This window comes from Pelophylax lessonae (genome assembly GCF_965119305.1).
Source record: "Pelophylax lessonae genome assembly, chromosome: 3".
Lineage (NCBI taxonomy): Eukaryota > Metazoa > Chordata > Amphibia > Anura > Ranidae > Pelophylax > Pelophylax lessonae.
The window spans coordinates 620,739,387-620,757,694 of NC_138770.1; the positions used below are offsets into that span (position 1 = coordinate 620,739,387).

Genomic DNA, 18,308 nt, shown 5'->3' on the forward strand with positions numbered 1-18,308 from the left:
AATATGGCTTCCTTCTTCATCAGTGCACTGGGCGTTGTGATGTCTGAATACGGCCCTGGTGGTTACCAGTTGCAGAGGTGACCCCACAGATTGGGCTACAGGTGTAAATTGGTTATTGATTCACAGGGAGGAAATGAGCCCTCAGGTGGCTGCTTATCCCTCACCCTGCCGTGTTATCACTACCTGGACTGGTTCTGTATTTCCTCCAACCCCACCGGCTCTCTGAACTGTGAAATTAATAATTTAGAATGCTCCAACGCTCTCCGGCCTCCCCCTATAATGCCTGCATTCCTGGTCGCTCCCACGGAAATTGTGCAAAACGCGCCAGCCTGTATCGGATTCCTCGCATGTTTCTTGTAGTCTCGCTGGTTGAAGTCGATATTTATTACTTAACGTTTCATTGACCGTAAAATGTTTCTGATAAACAGCCTGCCAGCCTTTCTGCTAGGCCGGGTTCAGGGTTAATCCAGAAGCTTTAGTGTACAGGAAATTGCCCATCATCCGATGATGATGATAAAAGAACTCTGTACAGTATATATGTATAACTATGTATATGCAGTGCATTTTGTCTTTTTTTTTTTTTTTTTAGCGGGGAATAGTTGTTGCAAATATGGGCAGGGGGAATAGGTATCTGTTCTGTTTCAAATGCCGCTTTATGCATTGACGTACCTTCTTAGATCCGGTCTGTCCAGACCATATAGTCCCCTTCTGATATTTAACATTATCCACAGGCAGCTTAACTCTTCAATAATCACTTCCGCTCCAGCAATGTACATCGCTGGAGTTTGAGCAGTACTGTTTTTTTAGACCTGGTTGTCTTGTAAAAGCAATCCTAGCAGCTAACTAGCCACTGTGATGTAGGCGCCCCCCCAACCCCCCCAATCCCACCACGTTTTGTGACTGTACCAGGATCTCCCGTGCCCACTGATCATAGACCCGATCGGCTTTGTTGGGCCATGTGATAGTAACTCGAAGTGATGACGTCACATCACTTCCGGGTTACCCACATGTAAATGGCGCCATTTTTAAAATGAAAAGCATTTGATCTCACCAATCTTAGTGTGATCAAATGCTTGAACCCCCAGATCTCTCGAAAAAGAGTAACTGTCGCATGCCAATTACAGTTTGGCATGCGACAGTTTGCTGAATACAAGCAGACTAAGGACATGGATTACTGGAACCATGTCCTATGGTCTGATGAGACCAAGATAAACTTATTTGGTTCAGATGGTGTCAAGCGTGGGTGGTGGCAACCAGGTAAGGAGTACAAAGACAAGTGTGTCTTGCCTACAGTCAAGCATGGTGGTGGGAGTGTCATGGTCTGGGGCTGTATGAGTGCTGCCGGCACTGGGGAGCTACAGTTCATTGAGGGAACCATGAATGTCAATATGTAATGTGACATACTGAAGCAGAGAATGATCCCCTCCTTTCGGAGACTGGGCCGCAGGGCAGTATTCCAACATGATAAAGACCCCAAACACACCTCCAAGACGACCACTGCCTTGCTAAAGAAGCTGAGGGTAAAGGTGATGGCCTGGCCAAGCATGTCTCCAAACCTAAACCCTATTGAGCATCTGTGGGGCATCCTCAAATGGAAGGTGGAAGAGTGCAAGGTCTCTAACATCCACCAGCTCTGTGATGTCATCATGGAAGAATGGAAGAGGACTCCAATGGCAACCTGTGAAGCTCTGGTGAACTCCATGCCCAAGAGGGTTAAGGCAGTGCTGGAAAATAATGGAGGCCACACAAAATATTGACACTTTGGACCCAATTTGGACATTATCACTTAGGGGTGTACTCACTTTGTGAGATACTGTATATTTACATACACACAATCAAGTTGATGTTAAGAACAAATAAAGTGTTAGAACATGAGGACCAATACTGACATATTCATATATGAAAAAAAAAAAACTGAAGTAGGTACTAATAGACTGAAGGCAACTAGCTGGTGGAAATAAATGACCTATCTCAGTACCTACAGGATGCAAACAGGCAAATGTGCTAAAACCCTTTCAACACAATATGGGGGATGTGTAGGGGACTTTTCCTTCTCAGAGCTGGAGGTTCACTTCATTGATTTTATTGTTGCATGGAGATGTTTTTCCTAAAGCAACAAAGTGACAGATTTTCACCAAGACTTGTTCTGTTCTCAAAATAGAAATCACATGAAGCTTCAGAGGAGGTTTTGTTTGTTCTTACTCCTGATATAAGATCTCCGTCTCCTGCAATTGAAACACCGGAACAACACACAGACCTGCTGACTTCTTGTATCTCTTATAGTGCTACTAAACCCAGGAACCTGCATTCACTATATCTAATCTCCCACAGTACACAGAACAAGGAAATGCAATTATTTTAGTAAATATAAACTGCTAAATACCTTTTCTCATCAGCAGTATATAGCAGTCTTGTGACTTCTATCAGTTCCTAGTAAAGCTTGTAGGAGGAGTTTTTTTTTTTCCCACCCTGCTCTCGCTGTCCTATAAGACTTGAAGGACCCCTGACACTTTGCCTGGACAGTGCTGATTGGCCCTGGCAGAACAGCCTATTTACACAAAGCACATGATTACAGCGGAGCCATTTAGCTCAAAGCCCAGAGCCCCTGAGCAGCAGTAAATCTTTAGGCTGTCAGAAGATCTAGATTTTTGTCGGTGCCAAGAAATAGAAAGCAACTGAGTATGTGCAGAGCAGTATAGGTACCTATTTTTAAAGTAGAACTCCACCCAAATGGGGAAGTTCCACTTTAACCACTTACTGCAAAGTGATGTAGGGGTACGTCGGCAAACTTTGCAGTGTTATACCAGGATGATGCCTCTAGCTACAGGCACCATCCCAGTACCGTGGTTTACAGCCGACAGTCGGCTTTCCGTCAGTAACGACCGATGCGCCTTGGGAGCCGCTCGATGGTTACCCAGGTGAGCGGGAGGGGTCGTCTCCCCACCCACCGCCTTCCGTGACTTTGCTCGGGGCTCCCGTCCCACCCCCCCGAGGCACATCCGCTGGCTGGATGGAGTCCCGATCAAAGCCGGAAACAGCTTCGATCGGGTCTCCGATGACGTAACCCAGAGGCGGCGTCCATGACGTCACTTCCGGGTTACTTTGCTGCAAAAGTTGGCAAATTTAAAAAAAACGGCTGTATACAAAAACGCTGTTTTCGGCGTTTTGCATACATGGAAGTGTAGTGGAGGGGTCGAGGGTCTTTTAGACATATTGGTGTCACAAGGGATGTTTACATTGCTTGTGACAGCAATAAAAGTGATCAGATTTTTTTTAAAAAACCTGTAATAAAGTTAAAAAAAAAAAAATAAATAGAAAAAAAAAAAATTTTGGCCGCCCCGTCACCGTTAGCTCGCGCACAAAAAAAAAACGTAGACGGAAGTCGAGCCGCAAATTAAATCGCTGTTCAAACCACACATGTGAGGTATCCCCGCAATCGCCAGAGCGTGAGCAATAATTTAAAAAAAAAGAGCTACACTCTAACTCTAAACTGGTAACCGTTAAAAAAATTGAAAGCGTCGCCTTTTGAGATCTCTATTGACCGTAGTTTGGCGCCATCCCATGGGTGTGCACAATTTTAAACCGTAACATGTTGGGTATCTATTTACTCAGCGTGACATCATCTTTCACAATATACAAAAAAAATGGACTAACTTTACTGTTTAGTATTTTTTAAATGCAGTGAAATGTGATTTTTCTAAATTTTTCCAAAAAAATTGCGTTTTAAAGACCGCTGCGCAAATACCGCGTGACATAAAATATTGCAATGACCGACATTTTATTCTCCAGAGTCTTTGCTAAAAAAATATATATAATGTTTGGGGGTTCTAAGTAATGATGCACCGAAATTTCCGGCCTAAAATCGGCTTATTCCATTTCGACCGAAAATGGGTTAAATATGCCGATACTAAAGATGGCCGCCGCGGGCGCAGCGCAGGTTTCAAAAAACCTGCCTCTGGCCGGCGGCCCGCCTCCCGGTGAAGACACTGCTACTGCGATCTGTGCATGAATGAATTAACACACCGGGCGAGCGGCCGCTAATAGCTATAACTATGTGAGCGCTTCACTTCCCTGTCAGGCATGTATCTTCGCCTGCCTGTTTTTGGTGTATGCCCCTGTTCTATCTATTTTAAAATTATTTGGGGGAAAAAATTCATTTTCAGTTTCGGTTTTCGGCCAAGGGCATCCTGCATTTTCGGTTTCGGCCCAGAATTTTATTTCGGTGCATCCCTAGTTCTAAGTAGTTTTCTAGGAAAAAATACTGGCTTTAACTTGTAAACAAAAAGTGTCCGAAATAGGGCTGGGGCTTAAGTGGTTAAGGACTCGTCCCCCGCGGGTATATGATTTTGACCGGTACCGGCTCCAGCTTGCGATTGGCAACAGAAGTTCTCCCTCCCGCCTGCTGTCTTCTGGGACACTGACAGGCCCCAGAAGACTGCATCTATCAGTCAGGATGCGCAGCGCGACTTGTGCATGCGCAGTGGGCACCCGGCTGTGAAGCCGCAAGTTGTCACAGCCAGGCGCCCATAGTGAAGATGGCGCCGAGGAAGGAGGGAGAAAGAAAACAGCTGGGGTGAGCTCACTGCTGGACCGTGGGACAGGTGAGTGGCTGTTTGTAAAAGTCAGCAGCTACACTTTTTATAGCTGCTGACTTTTATTTTTTTGACAGGTGCCTGGAGATCCTCTTTAATGTTTTACATAGCTATACTGGTAAAAGGGTTCAGCCTAAAGTGATATAGCAGGACTTTAAAGGGATACTAAACACACACTGTTTAATTTGTCATTGTCCCTTCTCTTTCTGTATGAGGATGATGGCACTGATTATTTTATTAAAAAAGTACCTTTTTCCTAATCGATATACAGCTGCCAAATGACCCAGATCTTTCCCAGCCAGTCTGCAGGGAAACATAAGCAGGAGGAGATTCTAGTTCTCTGCTGCTGGTCACGTGTTCAAAAAAAATAAATAAATAAAAAACAGCCTTTGCAATAAATATTATAAATAAACTGTTGTAAATTTTCATACAAATATATATGAAATCAAATTGTTGTTATTTTGTGGAAATAACATGGTGTGGGTGGATTTCTGCCAGTCACAGGCTGTGTCACACCCCTCCAGCCTGTGTCTAAGAATGAGGGAGGTGAAGCCTCCATTAATCTACATGTAATATCCCCTTCCCAGTGTGTTTAGCTGGTTATGGGGCATGGAGGAGGAGGGAGGGAGTGGGCTGTAATTTACTACGGTGTAATAACCCACATGTGTGACTCTATAGTCACATGGGCTGCTCAGATGTGATAGGGAGGAAATGCTCAGCATTGAAGCGCACTGAAAACTGAGCATGTGCAGAGCTGCCAACACGGCTGCAAAATCCCTAGCTGAACTGGGGACATGGGCAGAAGGGGGCAATAGAGAGCAGCAGGATCAACCAGGTTTTTTTTGGGGTTTTTTCTCAGCAAAATTCAGACCAATCTCATAGTGAGTATGAACAGCATGTAATACACCATTTATTAAGCTGGGCATTACTTTAAGCTGGGCATACATCAATCAAATTACATAAAAAAAATAAAATTTTGGACCATCCCTTAGATTTTCTAGTAGTTAGTAGGGTCAAATCGTTTTCGACTGTAGTGATGAGAAAATTGGAAGAAGGATGGAAAATTTTGACAGAAGTCAAAGGGAATTTGGGGGTGGGGGAATTGCTCCATTCACCTCGCTTGCATGAAGGGGGGGGGGGGGGAATCATTCTATATAAAACCTAAAGAAAAATACCAGAACTCTGGTACCGTATTAAAAAGGTGCCCGGCACCTGTGCACATAGGCTTCAAAAGCAGCAAGTACGCAACATGTTACAAAGCATTTGAAAAGGTATAAGCTAGAAGTCTTGAAGTCTGTAATGGTTCTTTTAAAAGGTTTGAAGAAAGTCGATAGGAGCTTTACAAAGCTTTGTAAGGGCTTGTTTACACTAGCGGCCGCCCTTGCCTCCCCTCTGAAAAGTGGTCTATGGCGGATTGCGTTTTAGAGGGATGTTGACAGGCAACTAGGAGGTAATATTTTATTATATCTTTTCATGTGACAACACTGAAGAAATGACACTTTGCTACAATGTAAAGTAGTGAGTGTACAGCTTGTATGACAGTGTACATTTGCTGTCCCCTCAAAATTACTCAACACACAGCCATTAATGTCTAAACCGCTGGCAACAAAAGTGAGTACACCCCTAAGTGATAATGTCCAAAGTGTCAATATTTTATGTGGCCACCATTATTTTCCGGCATGGAGTTCACCAGAGCTTCACAGGTTGCCACTGGAGTCCTCTTCCACTCCTCCATGATGATATCACGGAGCTGGTGGATGTTAGAGACCTTGCACTCCTCCACCTTCCGTTTGAAGATGCCCCACAGATGCTCAATAGGGTTTAGGTCTGGAGACATGCTTGGTAGTCCATCACCTTTACCCTCAGCTTCTTTAGCAAAGCAGTGGTTTTGGAGGCGTGTTTGGGGTCGTTATCATGTTGGAATACTGCCCTGCAGCCCAGTCTCTGAAAGGAGGGGATCATGCTCTGCTTCAGTATGTCACAGTACATGTTAGCATTCATGGTTCTCTCAATGAACTGTATCTCCCCAGTGCCAGCAGCACTCATGCAGCCCCAGACCATGACACTCCCACCACCATGCTTGACTGTAGGCAAGACACACTTGTCTTTATACTCCTCACCTGGTTGCCGCCACACACGCTTGACAGCATCTGAACCAAATAAGTTTATCATGGTCTCATCAGACCACAGGACATGGTTCCAGTAATCCATTTCCTTAGTCTGCTTGTCTTCAGCAAACTGTTTTTGGGTTTTCTGGTGCATCATCTTAGAAAGAGGCTTCCTTCTGGAACGACAGCCATGCAGACCAATTTGATGCAGTGTGCAGCGTATGGTCTGAGCACTGACAGGCTGACCCCCCCTTTCAAACTCTGAAGCAATGCTGGCAGCACTCATAAGTCTATTTCCCAAAGGCAACATCTGGGTATGACGCTGAGAACGTGAACTCAAATTCTTTGGTCGACCATGGTGAGGTCTGATCTGAGTGGAACCTGTCCTGTTAAACCACTGTATGGTTTGGCCTCCATGCTGCAGCTCAGTTTTAGGGCTTTGGCAATCCTTTTATAGCCTAGGCCATCTTTATGTAGAGCAACAATTCTTTTTCTCAGATTCTCAGAGAATTCTTTGCCATGAGGGGCCATGTTGAACTTCCAGTGACCAGTATGAGAGAGTGAGAGCGATAACACCAAATCTAACACACCTGCTTCCCATTCACACCTGAGACCTTGTAACACTAACGAGTCACATGACACCGGGGAGGGAAAACTGCTAATTGGGCCCAATTTGGACATTTTCACTTAGGGGTGTACTCACTTTTGTTGCCAGCAGTTTAGACATTATTGGCTGTGTGTTGAGTTATTTTGAGGGGACAGCAAATGTACACTGTTATACAAGCTGTACACTCACTACTTTACATTGTAGCAAAGTGTCATTTCTTCTGTCTTGTCACATGAAAAGACGTAATAAAATATTTACAAAAATGTGAGGAGTGTACTTACGTTTGTGAGATACTGTATATACACACACACACTGATACTCATTACATTGAACCTGTCGTGAAAGAAATGGGGAGGCTGCCATTGCTTACATCTCTAGTTTCCTGCTGACCCTCCTCAATCATATATCTTCGGTTTAACTGAGTCAGAACAAGTATTCTCTCTGTTTTTCTCGACATTTTTTTCACTCAGGGCACCCTTTTAGAATTTTGCACAATCTTGGGGCACACCAGTCTATTTTAGTTTGTGACGCAGAGTTCAGTTGTCAGTAGTTTGTGGTGTAGAGTTGCCTACTACCTGTAGAATATTCAGATTTGTGAGCAGTATGGGGTGATGGGACAGTAAATGAGCAGTATACAGTGGCAGGATGGTCAGTGATCAGTATGGTAGGGGCAGGGCGGTTAGTGATCAGTATGGTAGCGGCAGGGTGGTCTGTGATCAGTATGGTAGGGGCAGGGTGGTCAGTGATCAGTATGGTAGCAGCAGGGTGGTCAGTGATCAGTATGGTAGCAGCAGGGTGGTCAGTGATCAGTATGGTAGGGGCAGGGCGGTCAGTGATCAGTATGGTAGGGGCAGGGTGGTCAGTGATCAGTATGGTAGCAGCAGGGTGGTCAGTGATCAGTATGGTAGCGGCAGGGCGGTCAGTGATCAGTATGGTAGGGGCAGGGCGGTCAGTGATCAGTATGGTAGCGGCAGGGTGGTCAGTGATCAGTATGGTAGGGGCAGGGCGGTCAGTGATCAGTATTGTAGGGGCAGGGCGGTCAGTGATCAGTATGGTAGGGGCAGGGCGGTCAGTGATCAGTATGGTAGGGGCAGGGCGGCCAGTGATCAGTATGGTAGGGGCAGGGTGGTCAGTGATCAGTATGGTAGGGGCAGGGCGGTCAGTGATCAGTATGGTAGGGGCAGGGCGGTCAGTGATCAGTATGGTAGCAGCAGGGTGGTCAGTGATCAGTATGGTAGGGGCAGGGCGGCCAGTGATCAGTATGGTAGGGGCAGGGCGGTCAGTGATCAGTATGGTAGCGGCAGGGCGGTCAGTGATCAGTATGGTAGGGGCAGGGCGGTCAGTGATCAGTATGGTAGGGGCAGGGCGGTCAGTGATCAGTATGGTAGGGGCAGGGCGGCCAGTGATCAGTATGGTAGGGGCAGGGCGGCCAGTGATCAGTATGGTAGGGGCAGGGCGGTCAGTGATCAGTATGGTAGGGGCAGGGTGGTCAGTGATAAGTATGGTAGGGGCAGGGCGGTCAGTGATCAGTATGGTAGGGGCAGGGCGGTCAGTGATCAGTATGGTAGCAGCAGGGTGGTCAGTGATCAGTATGGTAGCAGCAGGGTGGTCAGTGATCAGTATGGTAGCAGCAGGGTGGTCAGTGATCAGTATGGTAGGGGCAGGGCGGTCAGTGATCAGTATGGTAGGGGCAGGGCGGTCAGTGATCAGTATGGTAGGGGCAGGGCGGTCAGTGATCAGTATGGTAGGGGCAGGGTGGTCAGTGATCAGTATGGTAGGGGCAGGGTGATCAGTGATCAGTATGGTAGGGGCAGGGCGGTCAGTGATTAGTATGGTAGGGGCAGGGTGGTCAGTGATTAGTATGGTAGGGGCAGGGTGGTCAGTGATCAGTAAGGTAGCAGCAGGGTGGTCAGTGATCAGTAAGGTAGCAGCAGGGTGGTCAGTGATCAGTATGGTAGGGGCAGGGTGGTCAGTGATCAGTATGGTAGGGGCAGGGTGGTCAGTGATCAGTATGGTAGGGGCAGGGCGGTCAGTGATCAGTATGGTAGCGGCAGGGTGGTCAGTGATCAGTATGGTAGGGGCAGGGCGGTCAGTGATCAGTATGGTAGGGGCAGGGCGGTCTGTGGTCAGTATGGTAGTGGCAGGGGACGGCCAGTGATCAGTATGGTAGTGGCAGGGCGGTCAGTGATCAGTATGGTAGTGGCAGGGCGGCCAGTGATCAGTATTGTAGTGGCAGGGCGGTCAGTGATCAGTATGGTAGTGGCAGGGCGGTCAGTGATCAGTATGGTAGTGGCAGAGCGGTCTGTGGTCAGTATGGTAGGGGCAGGGCGGTCAGTGATCAGTATGGTAGGGGCAGGGCGGCCAGTGATCAGTATTGTAGTGGCAGGGCGGTCAGTGATCAGTATGGTAGTGGCAGGGCGGTCAGTGATCAGTATGGTAGTGGCAGAGCGGTCTGTGGTCAGTATGGTAGGGGCAGGGCGGTCAGTGATCAGTATGGTAGGGGCAGGGCGGTCAGTCATCTGTAGGTAGTGGCAGGGCCGGCAGTAGGCAGACAAACAGATTTCCTGCTGGAGAATCCTCTCCTCATCAGCGATGTACCACAGAAGATAATACTCGCAGGGTTGCTATCCCTGCTGCTCCTCCTCCTCCATCTTCAGCTGCTGGATCCACCATAGCAGCCACCTTTGCAGGGAGGTAAAGACGTGGCACACCGGGGGGGGTGGGTTGCCAGCTCTGAATGGGGTCAGGGTTTGTATTTACAACCTGTGACTTTCGGTAAAATAAGGATGGCTTGAATCAAGCTACTTGATCCACCCGCCTGCCTTTGTTGGTACACTTTTTAGCTTTGCCATAGAACCCCTGAAGAGCCCAGATGGCACCCCAGGGTGCAGTGGAACATTGGTTGAGAAGAGCTGGTTTGTCTATCTTGATCACATTCTTCTTGTTGGAAATGTCACACGGTTAGGGGATCACATATATTATAGTGGCCTCACCTGTATCCTCTGACTGAATACTGATAACACAACACTTGTCTTACAGGTACCAGTATTACCTCCAGTTAAGAAAGAATGTCTACGATGGACAAGTGCACTGTACTGTGGAGCAGTACGTCCGACTAGCTGCCCTGGCCATTCAAGGTAATGCTTTTTTAACATCTTTTAAGGACCATTATTGTCCTAAAATTATGCATAGAGTATTGTGTACATGTTTGCTTTTGTCATTCTTAAAGGGGGGCAAGGGAGATGTTCTACTTCTAGGCGTAGACCTATAGGGGTTTGTTTTATTGGGTGGGGATCCCGGCAGTGAGACTCCCACCAAAGTTGTCATTACTGTTCTTGCCCATCTTATAGCCTCACTGCCGTTGTTCCCTTGCATCACTACGGGGTTTGGCTGTGACATAGGGGCACCACCGCACCTGGAGTGAGACACAGGCCAGAAGGGCCAAATCCTGAAAGTGATGGCAGCTGCAGCATTGAAACAGATGGGTGATAGGACACATCGGTGAGGATGAGCTTTTCTGTTGTATGGAACTTTCGTCTTCATTTGTTAACACCTCACTTGGGTTTCTTAAAGAAAAGCATATGGTTTTCGAAATGTTAAAGCAGTTTGTTACCCCAAAACTTCATATTCCTGATGGGTGCCTGCTGTGCCATCTACTTGTATGAGAAAATATCCTGTTCTCTTTGTATTGCTTCCTTTGTAAATACTGACCACACTAAGCAGGAGAGCATATCGTGGTCGGTTCTCTAGCTTGTTTTGCCCTTCACTTCTTTTTTAAACTGAATTGGTTGTTTTACAATCACTTTAAAGCACAAAGGAACACCTGTCTTAATGTTTTCATTTTTGAGTCACAGTTCTAGAGCAAGCATGGTAATGATGGTCATAGAAGAGTTGGGAATCCTTAACTCTTGACCTGTTCTGGGTTACTGACTCATTGTAGGCAAAGCATTTGAATGATAGCCAGATAAATAGCATTTTTTAGGAGAAGAGGTCAACCGTGGCAACCTCATAAATCCTTTATTGACATGTTCTCTTTAATTATCCCCACTTTTCAAATATTCTACACCGGTGTGGACAGGCTCCTGTAAATGGCAGGTCACCATTGTTGGTGTCTCGGTAGAAGTATTCACAATTGGCTAAAAACTCTGAATATAATTTAAAACGGGAATGATGGGATGAATTACATTTTTCCTTTTGGAAATTAGAATATTCAACAATGATCAATGAAAAGCCATGATTTCAAATTCCCCAGTCAATTTTTTTAAATAATTAGGTAATTATTATTATTTATTATTATTATTAGGTAATAATGTTTTAGAATCAAGATTAGGGGGGATTAGTGGTGCACTGAAATGAAAATTCTGATGCTGAAACTAAAAATTCAGGATGCGCTTGGCTTAAAACCGAAACGGACCTTTTTAAACAAATAATGGTTTGAATATAATTAAAGTGATTGTAAAATCTCAAAGTAGGAGGGGTAAGCCTATGCGCTATTGGGTATAAGACTTACAAACATGAGAAGGATGTAAATAAAGAATAAAGGTGGAACACCAAGGATTGAGCAGCCAATTCAGTAGTGTCACCACATACCACAAAAATTTATGAAATAAAGAAAATCAGCGCTCTGATCCTTTATAGTGATGGACCACTCAATAAATATATATAAATATTGAACTCGAAAAAATGAATATTAAAGGGAGTAGATGATGCGGAGTTAAAATCAAATCACAGTAATTATCCGTAGCGTAGTATAAAAGGTAAAAATGTAAAAACACCTTTAAAAATATATAAGTGGAAGTGGTGCAATCAAATCACAATAAATATCCAAAGTATAGGAGAAACAATAAATTAATCAATCAGATGATGTATAAAAGAACATAATTATAAAAGTGATAACGTAATAAGTATAAAAGTGGTGATATAATATTATATAATAATAGCTAAAAGATGTGGCAGTGATTCAGCTTCTTAGGATAGTAACAAATCCAAATGTGAAGATATAGTGCAGAAAATAAGATGAATACTATATATCCAAAGAGTCTCAATCAATAACCTAAATCAAATATAATAGTATATATAAGTGCCAATCTAAAAAAAAAAAAATCTTAAAAAAAAAAAAAAAATAACAAACATAATATACTTACCTCCTCTGTGCAGTTGGTTTTGCTCAGGGCAGCCCAGATCCCTCTCTTCTCGGGTCCCTCTTCCCTGCTCCTGGCCCCTCCCTTCTATTGAGTGCCTCCACAGCAAGCAGCTTGCTATGGGGGCACCCGAGCCAAGCTGCAGCTCCGTGTGTCCATTCAGGCACAGAGCTGCCATTCGGACTCACCCCCTCTCTCTCCTGATTGGCTAACTGACTTTGATTGACAGCCAGTGACGCCGCAGCTGTGTCTCAATCGGATGAGAGAGTGCAGGACGGCCGAGGGACTCCTAAAAAGAGACGGGGCTCAGGTAAGTATTAGGGGAGCTGAGGGAGGCTGCTACTCCCAAAAGTTTTTGTTATCTTTATGCAAAGAATGCATTAAGCTAAAAAAACTTTGACTTTGCAACTCCTTTAATGTGGTTGGTGTCTTTGCATTAAAGTCAATGGGATGCGATTTTGCATTGAAGTCAATGGGAGGCAGTATGTCATTATCAGCACCTTTTTTTTTCTATTGGCAGAATGCAGATAAGTCTATTTTCAGCTAATAGTTTTCGGTGGCCAGTATATCGGTGTATCCCTCTGATGCAGATCACATAAAATGTATGAAATTTTGGAAATTTTGCTCATTTCCTTTGGCAAAATATTGACCAAATGCTTAGAGTCAATCGGGGTCATTGTCTAAATTTTAACCCTTAGGCCCCTCTCTCACACGGAGTCCATCAGGCGGACTCAGTTTTTCTCGATCGATCCGCCGATCCCCCGCTGAGCAGGAGGATGACAGCTGTGTCTTTGTGCTGTGTGCGCGGACAGAGCTGTCAGGTCCCCATTCTTCTCTATGGGGTAATCGGAGGGGAACGGACCGTCTGTCCATTCTCATCTGATCCGCCAGACGGGTGGAAAATAGGGTTTCCATCCGCCTGGTTTTGTCGGATCGGATCGGATGTCAGCGGACATGTCTCCGCTGACATCCGATGCCCCATAGAGATGCATTGGGGCGTCCGTTCAGATCCGCCAAAAAAACTGACAGGCGGATCTAAACAGACTCCCTGTGTGAAAGGGGCCTTAGCCTTGATCAATATTGGTGACAGCGGGAAGATACGAAGCTTTTTGGTGACTGTCCTATTAGAGCAGTCATGGGCAGACAATGACTCTCTAACCACTAAGAAATCACAAATACCTGCATACCCATTATACCTAATACTGCTCATCATCTTGGCAGCTGGAGTGTTGGAAGGTCCCCACCCGTACACCAACTCCTCATTTAAAAGTCTAATATTCTCTATAGGACTAACACTAAAGCTTTTTATTTGCAAATGTTTTGATGTTTCTGGTAATGAATGGGCATGTGTTCTGTCTTGCAGTGGAGCTTAAAGATAACAATCTGTTTGAGACACAGGACTTCCTCCGAGAGGGCATGCTGTTTCCCGTGGTAAGTTTCCATATTACATAGTGTGGATTTCTTTACATATATAATATGTATAGGTATAAATGGGAATGTTTAAAGCACGCATACTAATTTAAAAGAGATGTATGGGTTTATCTTTTTTTTTTTTTTAATTAATACTTGCCTAGGCGGATGCAGCATCGGCACCCCGGCGCCTCGAACACTGAGAACCGAGCGATTGAACACCGCTGATTGCTCCGTTATCACAGCTCCCTAGCTCTTTGCACTGCCCCCCCCCCCCCCCCCTCACTGGAGCGCTGGGCTGTGGAGGGGGCAGGAGCTGCTTGCTCAGGTTCTCAGTGGTTTTCTGAGAGGCTGAGCCAAGTGCCAGTCCAGGCATGTGGGCAGGTCCTGACCCCATTGTTGCGATCTTGCTCGAGCCTGGACTGGCTCTGTGACATCAGCCAACAGCGAGCTTCAGCCCACTGTCTGCTGAAAACAGGGTCACAGGAGTGCAGAAAGAACTGGACTCCAAGGATCCAGTACTGCCAAACCAACTGGAAGAATGGTCAAACATTTCTGTGGACAGCCTTCCCAGAAGAGCTGAAGCTAGTATAGCTGCAAAGGGTGGGCCAACTCAATATTGAACCCTACAGACCAAGATTGGGATGCCAATAAAGTTCATGTGCGTGTAAAGTTCGGTGTCCCAATACTTTTGACAATATAGTGTATGTATGTATTTTTTTAAGAATACATTTGTATTTTTTATTGGAAAAAATACACTGAACAAAATTATAAATGCAACACTTTTGTTTTTGCCCCCATTTTTCAAAGATTTTTTTTCTATTTACACAAAAGGCTTATTTCTCTCAAATATTGTTCACAAATCTGTCTTAGGGCTCTTTCACACGCGCCGTTGTGTCAGTTTTTCATCCCATCCGTTTGCGGATGAAAAACGGACATAATGTATCTCTATGTAAATACGGATGATCATCCGCTGACATCTGTTTTTCGTCCTTTCCGTTAAGTTCAGTTTTTTGGAACGGAAGAGAAACCTATTTTTTTCTGAACAGAACGGACGCAAAAACGGATGTCAGTGGTGTCATCCGCTGACATCCGTATTTACATAGAGATACATTATGTCCGTTTTTCATCCGCAAACGGATGGGATGAAAAACGGACAGACGGACCGGATGACACAAGTGTCATCCGTGTCCGTTTGGAAAAAAAAAAAAAGGACCTGATCGGGCAAAAAAACCTGAACGCCCGTGTGAAAGAGCCCTAAATCTGTGAGCACTTCTCCTTTCCTGAGATAACCCATCCACCTCACAGGTGTGGCATATCAAGATGCTGATTAGACAGCATGATTATTGCACAGGTGTGCCTTAGGCTGGCCACAATAAAAGGTCACTCTAACTGCCGGTTCACATTGTTCCGACTTGTCAGGCGACCTGGTTGCCTGACAAGTAGCGGCCCATGCTGTGCAATGGAACCGTTCTAATAGGAGCGACTCAAGTTGCTCCGACTTAGAAAAAGGTTCCTGCACCTTTTTTTTGCAAAGTTGGAGTGACTTGCATTGACTTCCATTATGTGAAGTCATTGCAAGCCGCGCCGAAGTCGCGGTGCACGGGAGACGGCATTAGTCGCCGGGAGTCGGGTCGAATCAGTGTGAACCGACACTAAAATGTGCAGTTTTATCACACAGGACAATGTCACAGGTGTCCCAAGTTTTGAGGGAGTGTGCAATTGGCATGCTGACTGCAGGAATGTCCACCAGAGCTGTTGCCCATGAATTGAATGTTCACTTCACTACCATAAACTGTCTCCAAAGGCGTTTCAGAGAATTTGGCAGTACATCCAACCGGCCTCACAACCGCAGACCACGTGTAAGCACACCAGCTCAGGACCTCCACATCCAGCATCTTCACCTCCAAGATCGTCTGAGACCAGTCATCTGCATGCTCGTCGTCCTCATCGGGTTCTCTACCTGACTGCAGTTTGCCGTCGTAACCGACTTGAGTGGGCAAATGCTCACATTTGATGGCGTCTGGCACTTTGGAGAGGTTCTCTTCATGGATGAATCCCAGTTTTCTTAGATCTTTGAGTTCAGCTCATGAAAAATGGGGGCAAAAACAAGTGTTGCATTTTTTAATTTTGTTCAGTATATATTGTTAAAAAGTGTAAAAAAACAAAAAATTGTATACAATGTACCCAAACCATTAAGAGTTTTACTTTATGTTGTTAAAGCAGTCCATCATTAAACAAATCATCTGTGGACTTTAGCTGTGATGGAAGCCATTCCCAATTGGTGTGATAAATCCTATTTCTGGGGAGTAATGGTCGGCTTCCTGCCTTGAGAATTAGTTTTGGGTACACGAGTTGGCTTCTTCCATTCCCTAATTACACTGCTATATTTCTTATAGAAAAATACGGTTTTAAACTGCACTTAGAGCCGCCTTCCTTTTTTTTTTTTTTTTCCTTTTATATTTCTTTGGGAACTCCCCAAAATTTGTTATTAATTTTTTTTTTTTTTTATGAGGCTCTCCATGGTGCGTTTATCAGAGATCTTTGTAATAGAAGACGCTTGCTGAGTTCTCTGTTCTTATGGAACCTTATTTTTGGTTGACATGATAAATACTCCGAAGAATGTGGAACATGTTCTAACCACTGATGCGTGATCAGCTCGTGCTGCCTGGATCCTTAGATCATCTTAGGCAGATAAGGGGAGGTTTATTTAGCTGCGCCATTCGCATCCTATGCTTGATGTTTATCTTTCATAAATTATTTTGATCGAGTATGACATCCCGCTGAAAGCAACTTCAAAGATCACCTCCTTGGCATGGACCTAGGATTTTTGTTTCAGGCTTGATTTCAAACAAATACTTCTATTTTTAATAAACAGGTAAAGTATTTAATTTTTTAATGAATATTTAAAAGGAATCTCCTCTTGTCCTAAAGTGGAGCAAGCGTTGGTGAACATAATGAATTAAAGTACTTCTAAACATGTAAACCAAATATGTTGCTGCATGTGTTCCTGTAATATCAAAAATGTTTTTTTTTAATGTCTTGCTTTCAGTTAAATTATAGCAACAAGGAGTATCCACAGACCCTTCCTGTCCTAGGGTGACAACACATACTCCGTTTGTCTGCTGCGTTGTCACTGTCTCTTGCACACTCCTGAGTAAGGTTGGGGTCACACTCTGTGCGGAGCGGCTTGCAGCAGTAGGTCCGGTACATCACGTTTACTGTTTCAAGTCCAAATTCGATCCAAATTTTTTGGCTGAATTCGGACCTGAAACGGACCAGAAGACGCACACAAATTTCCTGCAGACTGCTCCGCAGCTGTCCTGGAGCTGTGTGAACTGGCCCCATTGAGAGCTGGTCACATTCTCCTGACATGCCAATTGGATGCGGGTAAACCGGCATCCGATTCGCACCAGTGTGAACCCAGCCTAAGGCTTGATTATTCACATATGCATGCTGCTTTTGAGCGTTTCTGTAGTGCTTTTTGCTGTGTATTCCATTTTGATTTTTTACCACGAGTTTACTGTGATTTGAGTTTTGCGTTTTTTTTTTTTTTTCAATCAGATAATTTTTATTAAAGAAAAAATTAACACTACAACAAGATAGGTACAATAATCAGAACTAAAACACACACATATATATATACCGGTATCGCAACAAATCTATGTATATCCATCAATACATATATATATATGTGATCATTATTTATCATTGTAAAAAAAATACCTTCATCTCGTCACATGCATATACTCCAGCATATAACTATTTTTTCCATTTTACATCCTAACAGACTACATTCTTAACACATACCAGCCCGCCACCCCCCAAAGAAAAAAAAAAAGCACCTCTGCCAAGATCGGTATATACTCGAAAATCAATATAGTTTTATCCTAACACATTACATTGGTCTACCTTTTAGGGTCTCTGAGAGTCAACCGTTTTATAAACTTAAGGAGGTGTGCCTCCAAAAATCCTAATAGCGGCCATCTGTGCCGGGGCCAACCCCGGGCCTGCGGTTTTTTTTAATGCTTTTTTTTTTTTTGGGGGGGGGGAATTTGTTGTTGGGCAGATTTAAAAACACAAAACGCTACAAAATCCGCTGATCCCTGCTGAGCAGGCGGATGACAGTTCAGTCTCTGCTCACTGTGCAGAGACGGAGCTGTCAGATCCCTGCTCTCCGGAATGGGAGATCGGATGAAAACGGACCGCCTGTCCTTGTTCATCAGATCCTATCCAGTCCGATCCTCCGGATGGATGGAATTTCACGGACAGGATCGGATTGGATAGCAGCGGGTGTCAGCCGACATGTCACCGCTGACATCCGCTGCTCCATAGGGATGCATGGAGCATCCGATCAGCTCCGCCTGAAAAACTGACAGGCAGACCTGATTGGAAAGCCTGTGTGAAAGAGCCCTAAAGGAAGCTCTGTTGATTACTAAAACTGGAGAGT

At 44.8% G+C, this 18,308-nt stretch overlaps 1 protein-coding gene across 1 annotated transcript in view; it reads left to right on the plus strand.

Moving 5' to 3' along the window:
* The window catches only part of PTPN14 (protein tyrosine phosphatase non-receptor type 14), a 190,021-nt gene that overhangs the window by 100,598 nt on the left and 71,115 nt on the right, over window positions 1-18,308 (plus strand). Inside the window, exons 4-5 of the mRNA XM_082249758.1 lie at window positions 10,347-10,444; window positions 13,812-13,879. Of these exons, the coding sequence (XP_082105884.1) occupies window positions 10,347-10,444; window positions 13,812-13,879 (166 nt within the window). The remainder of the gene's footprint in view (window positions 1-10,346; window positions 10,445-13,811; window positions 13,880-18,308) is intronic.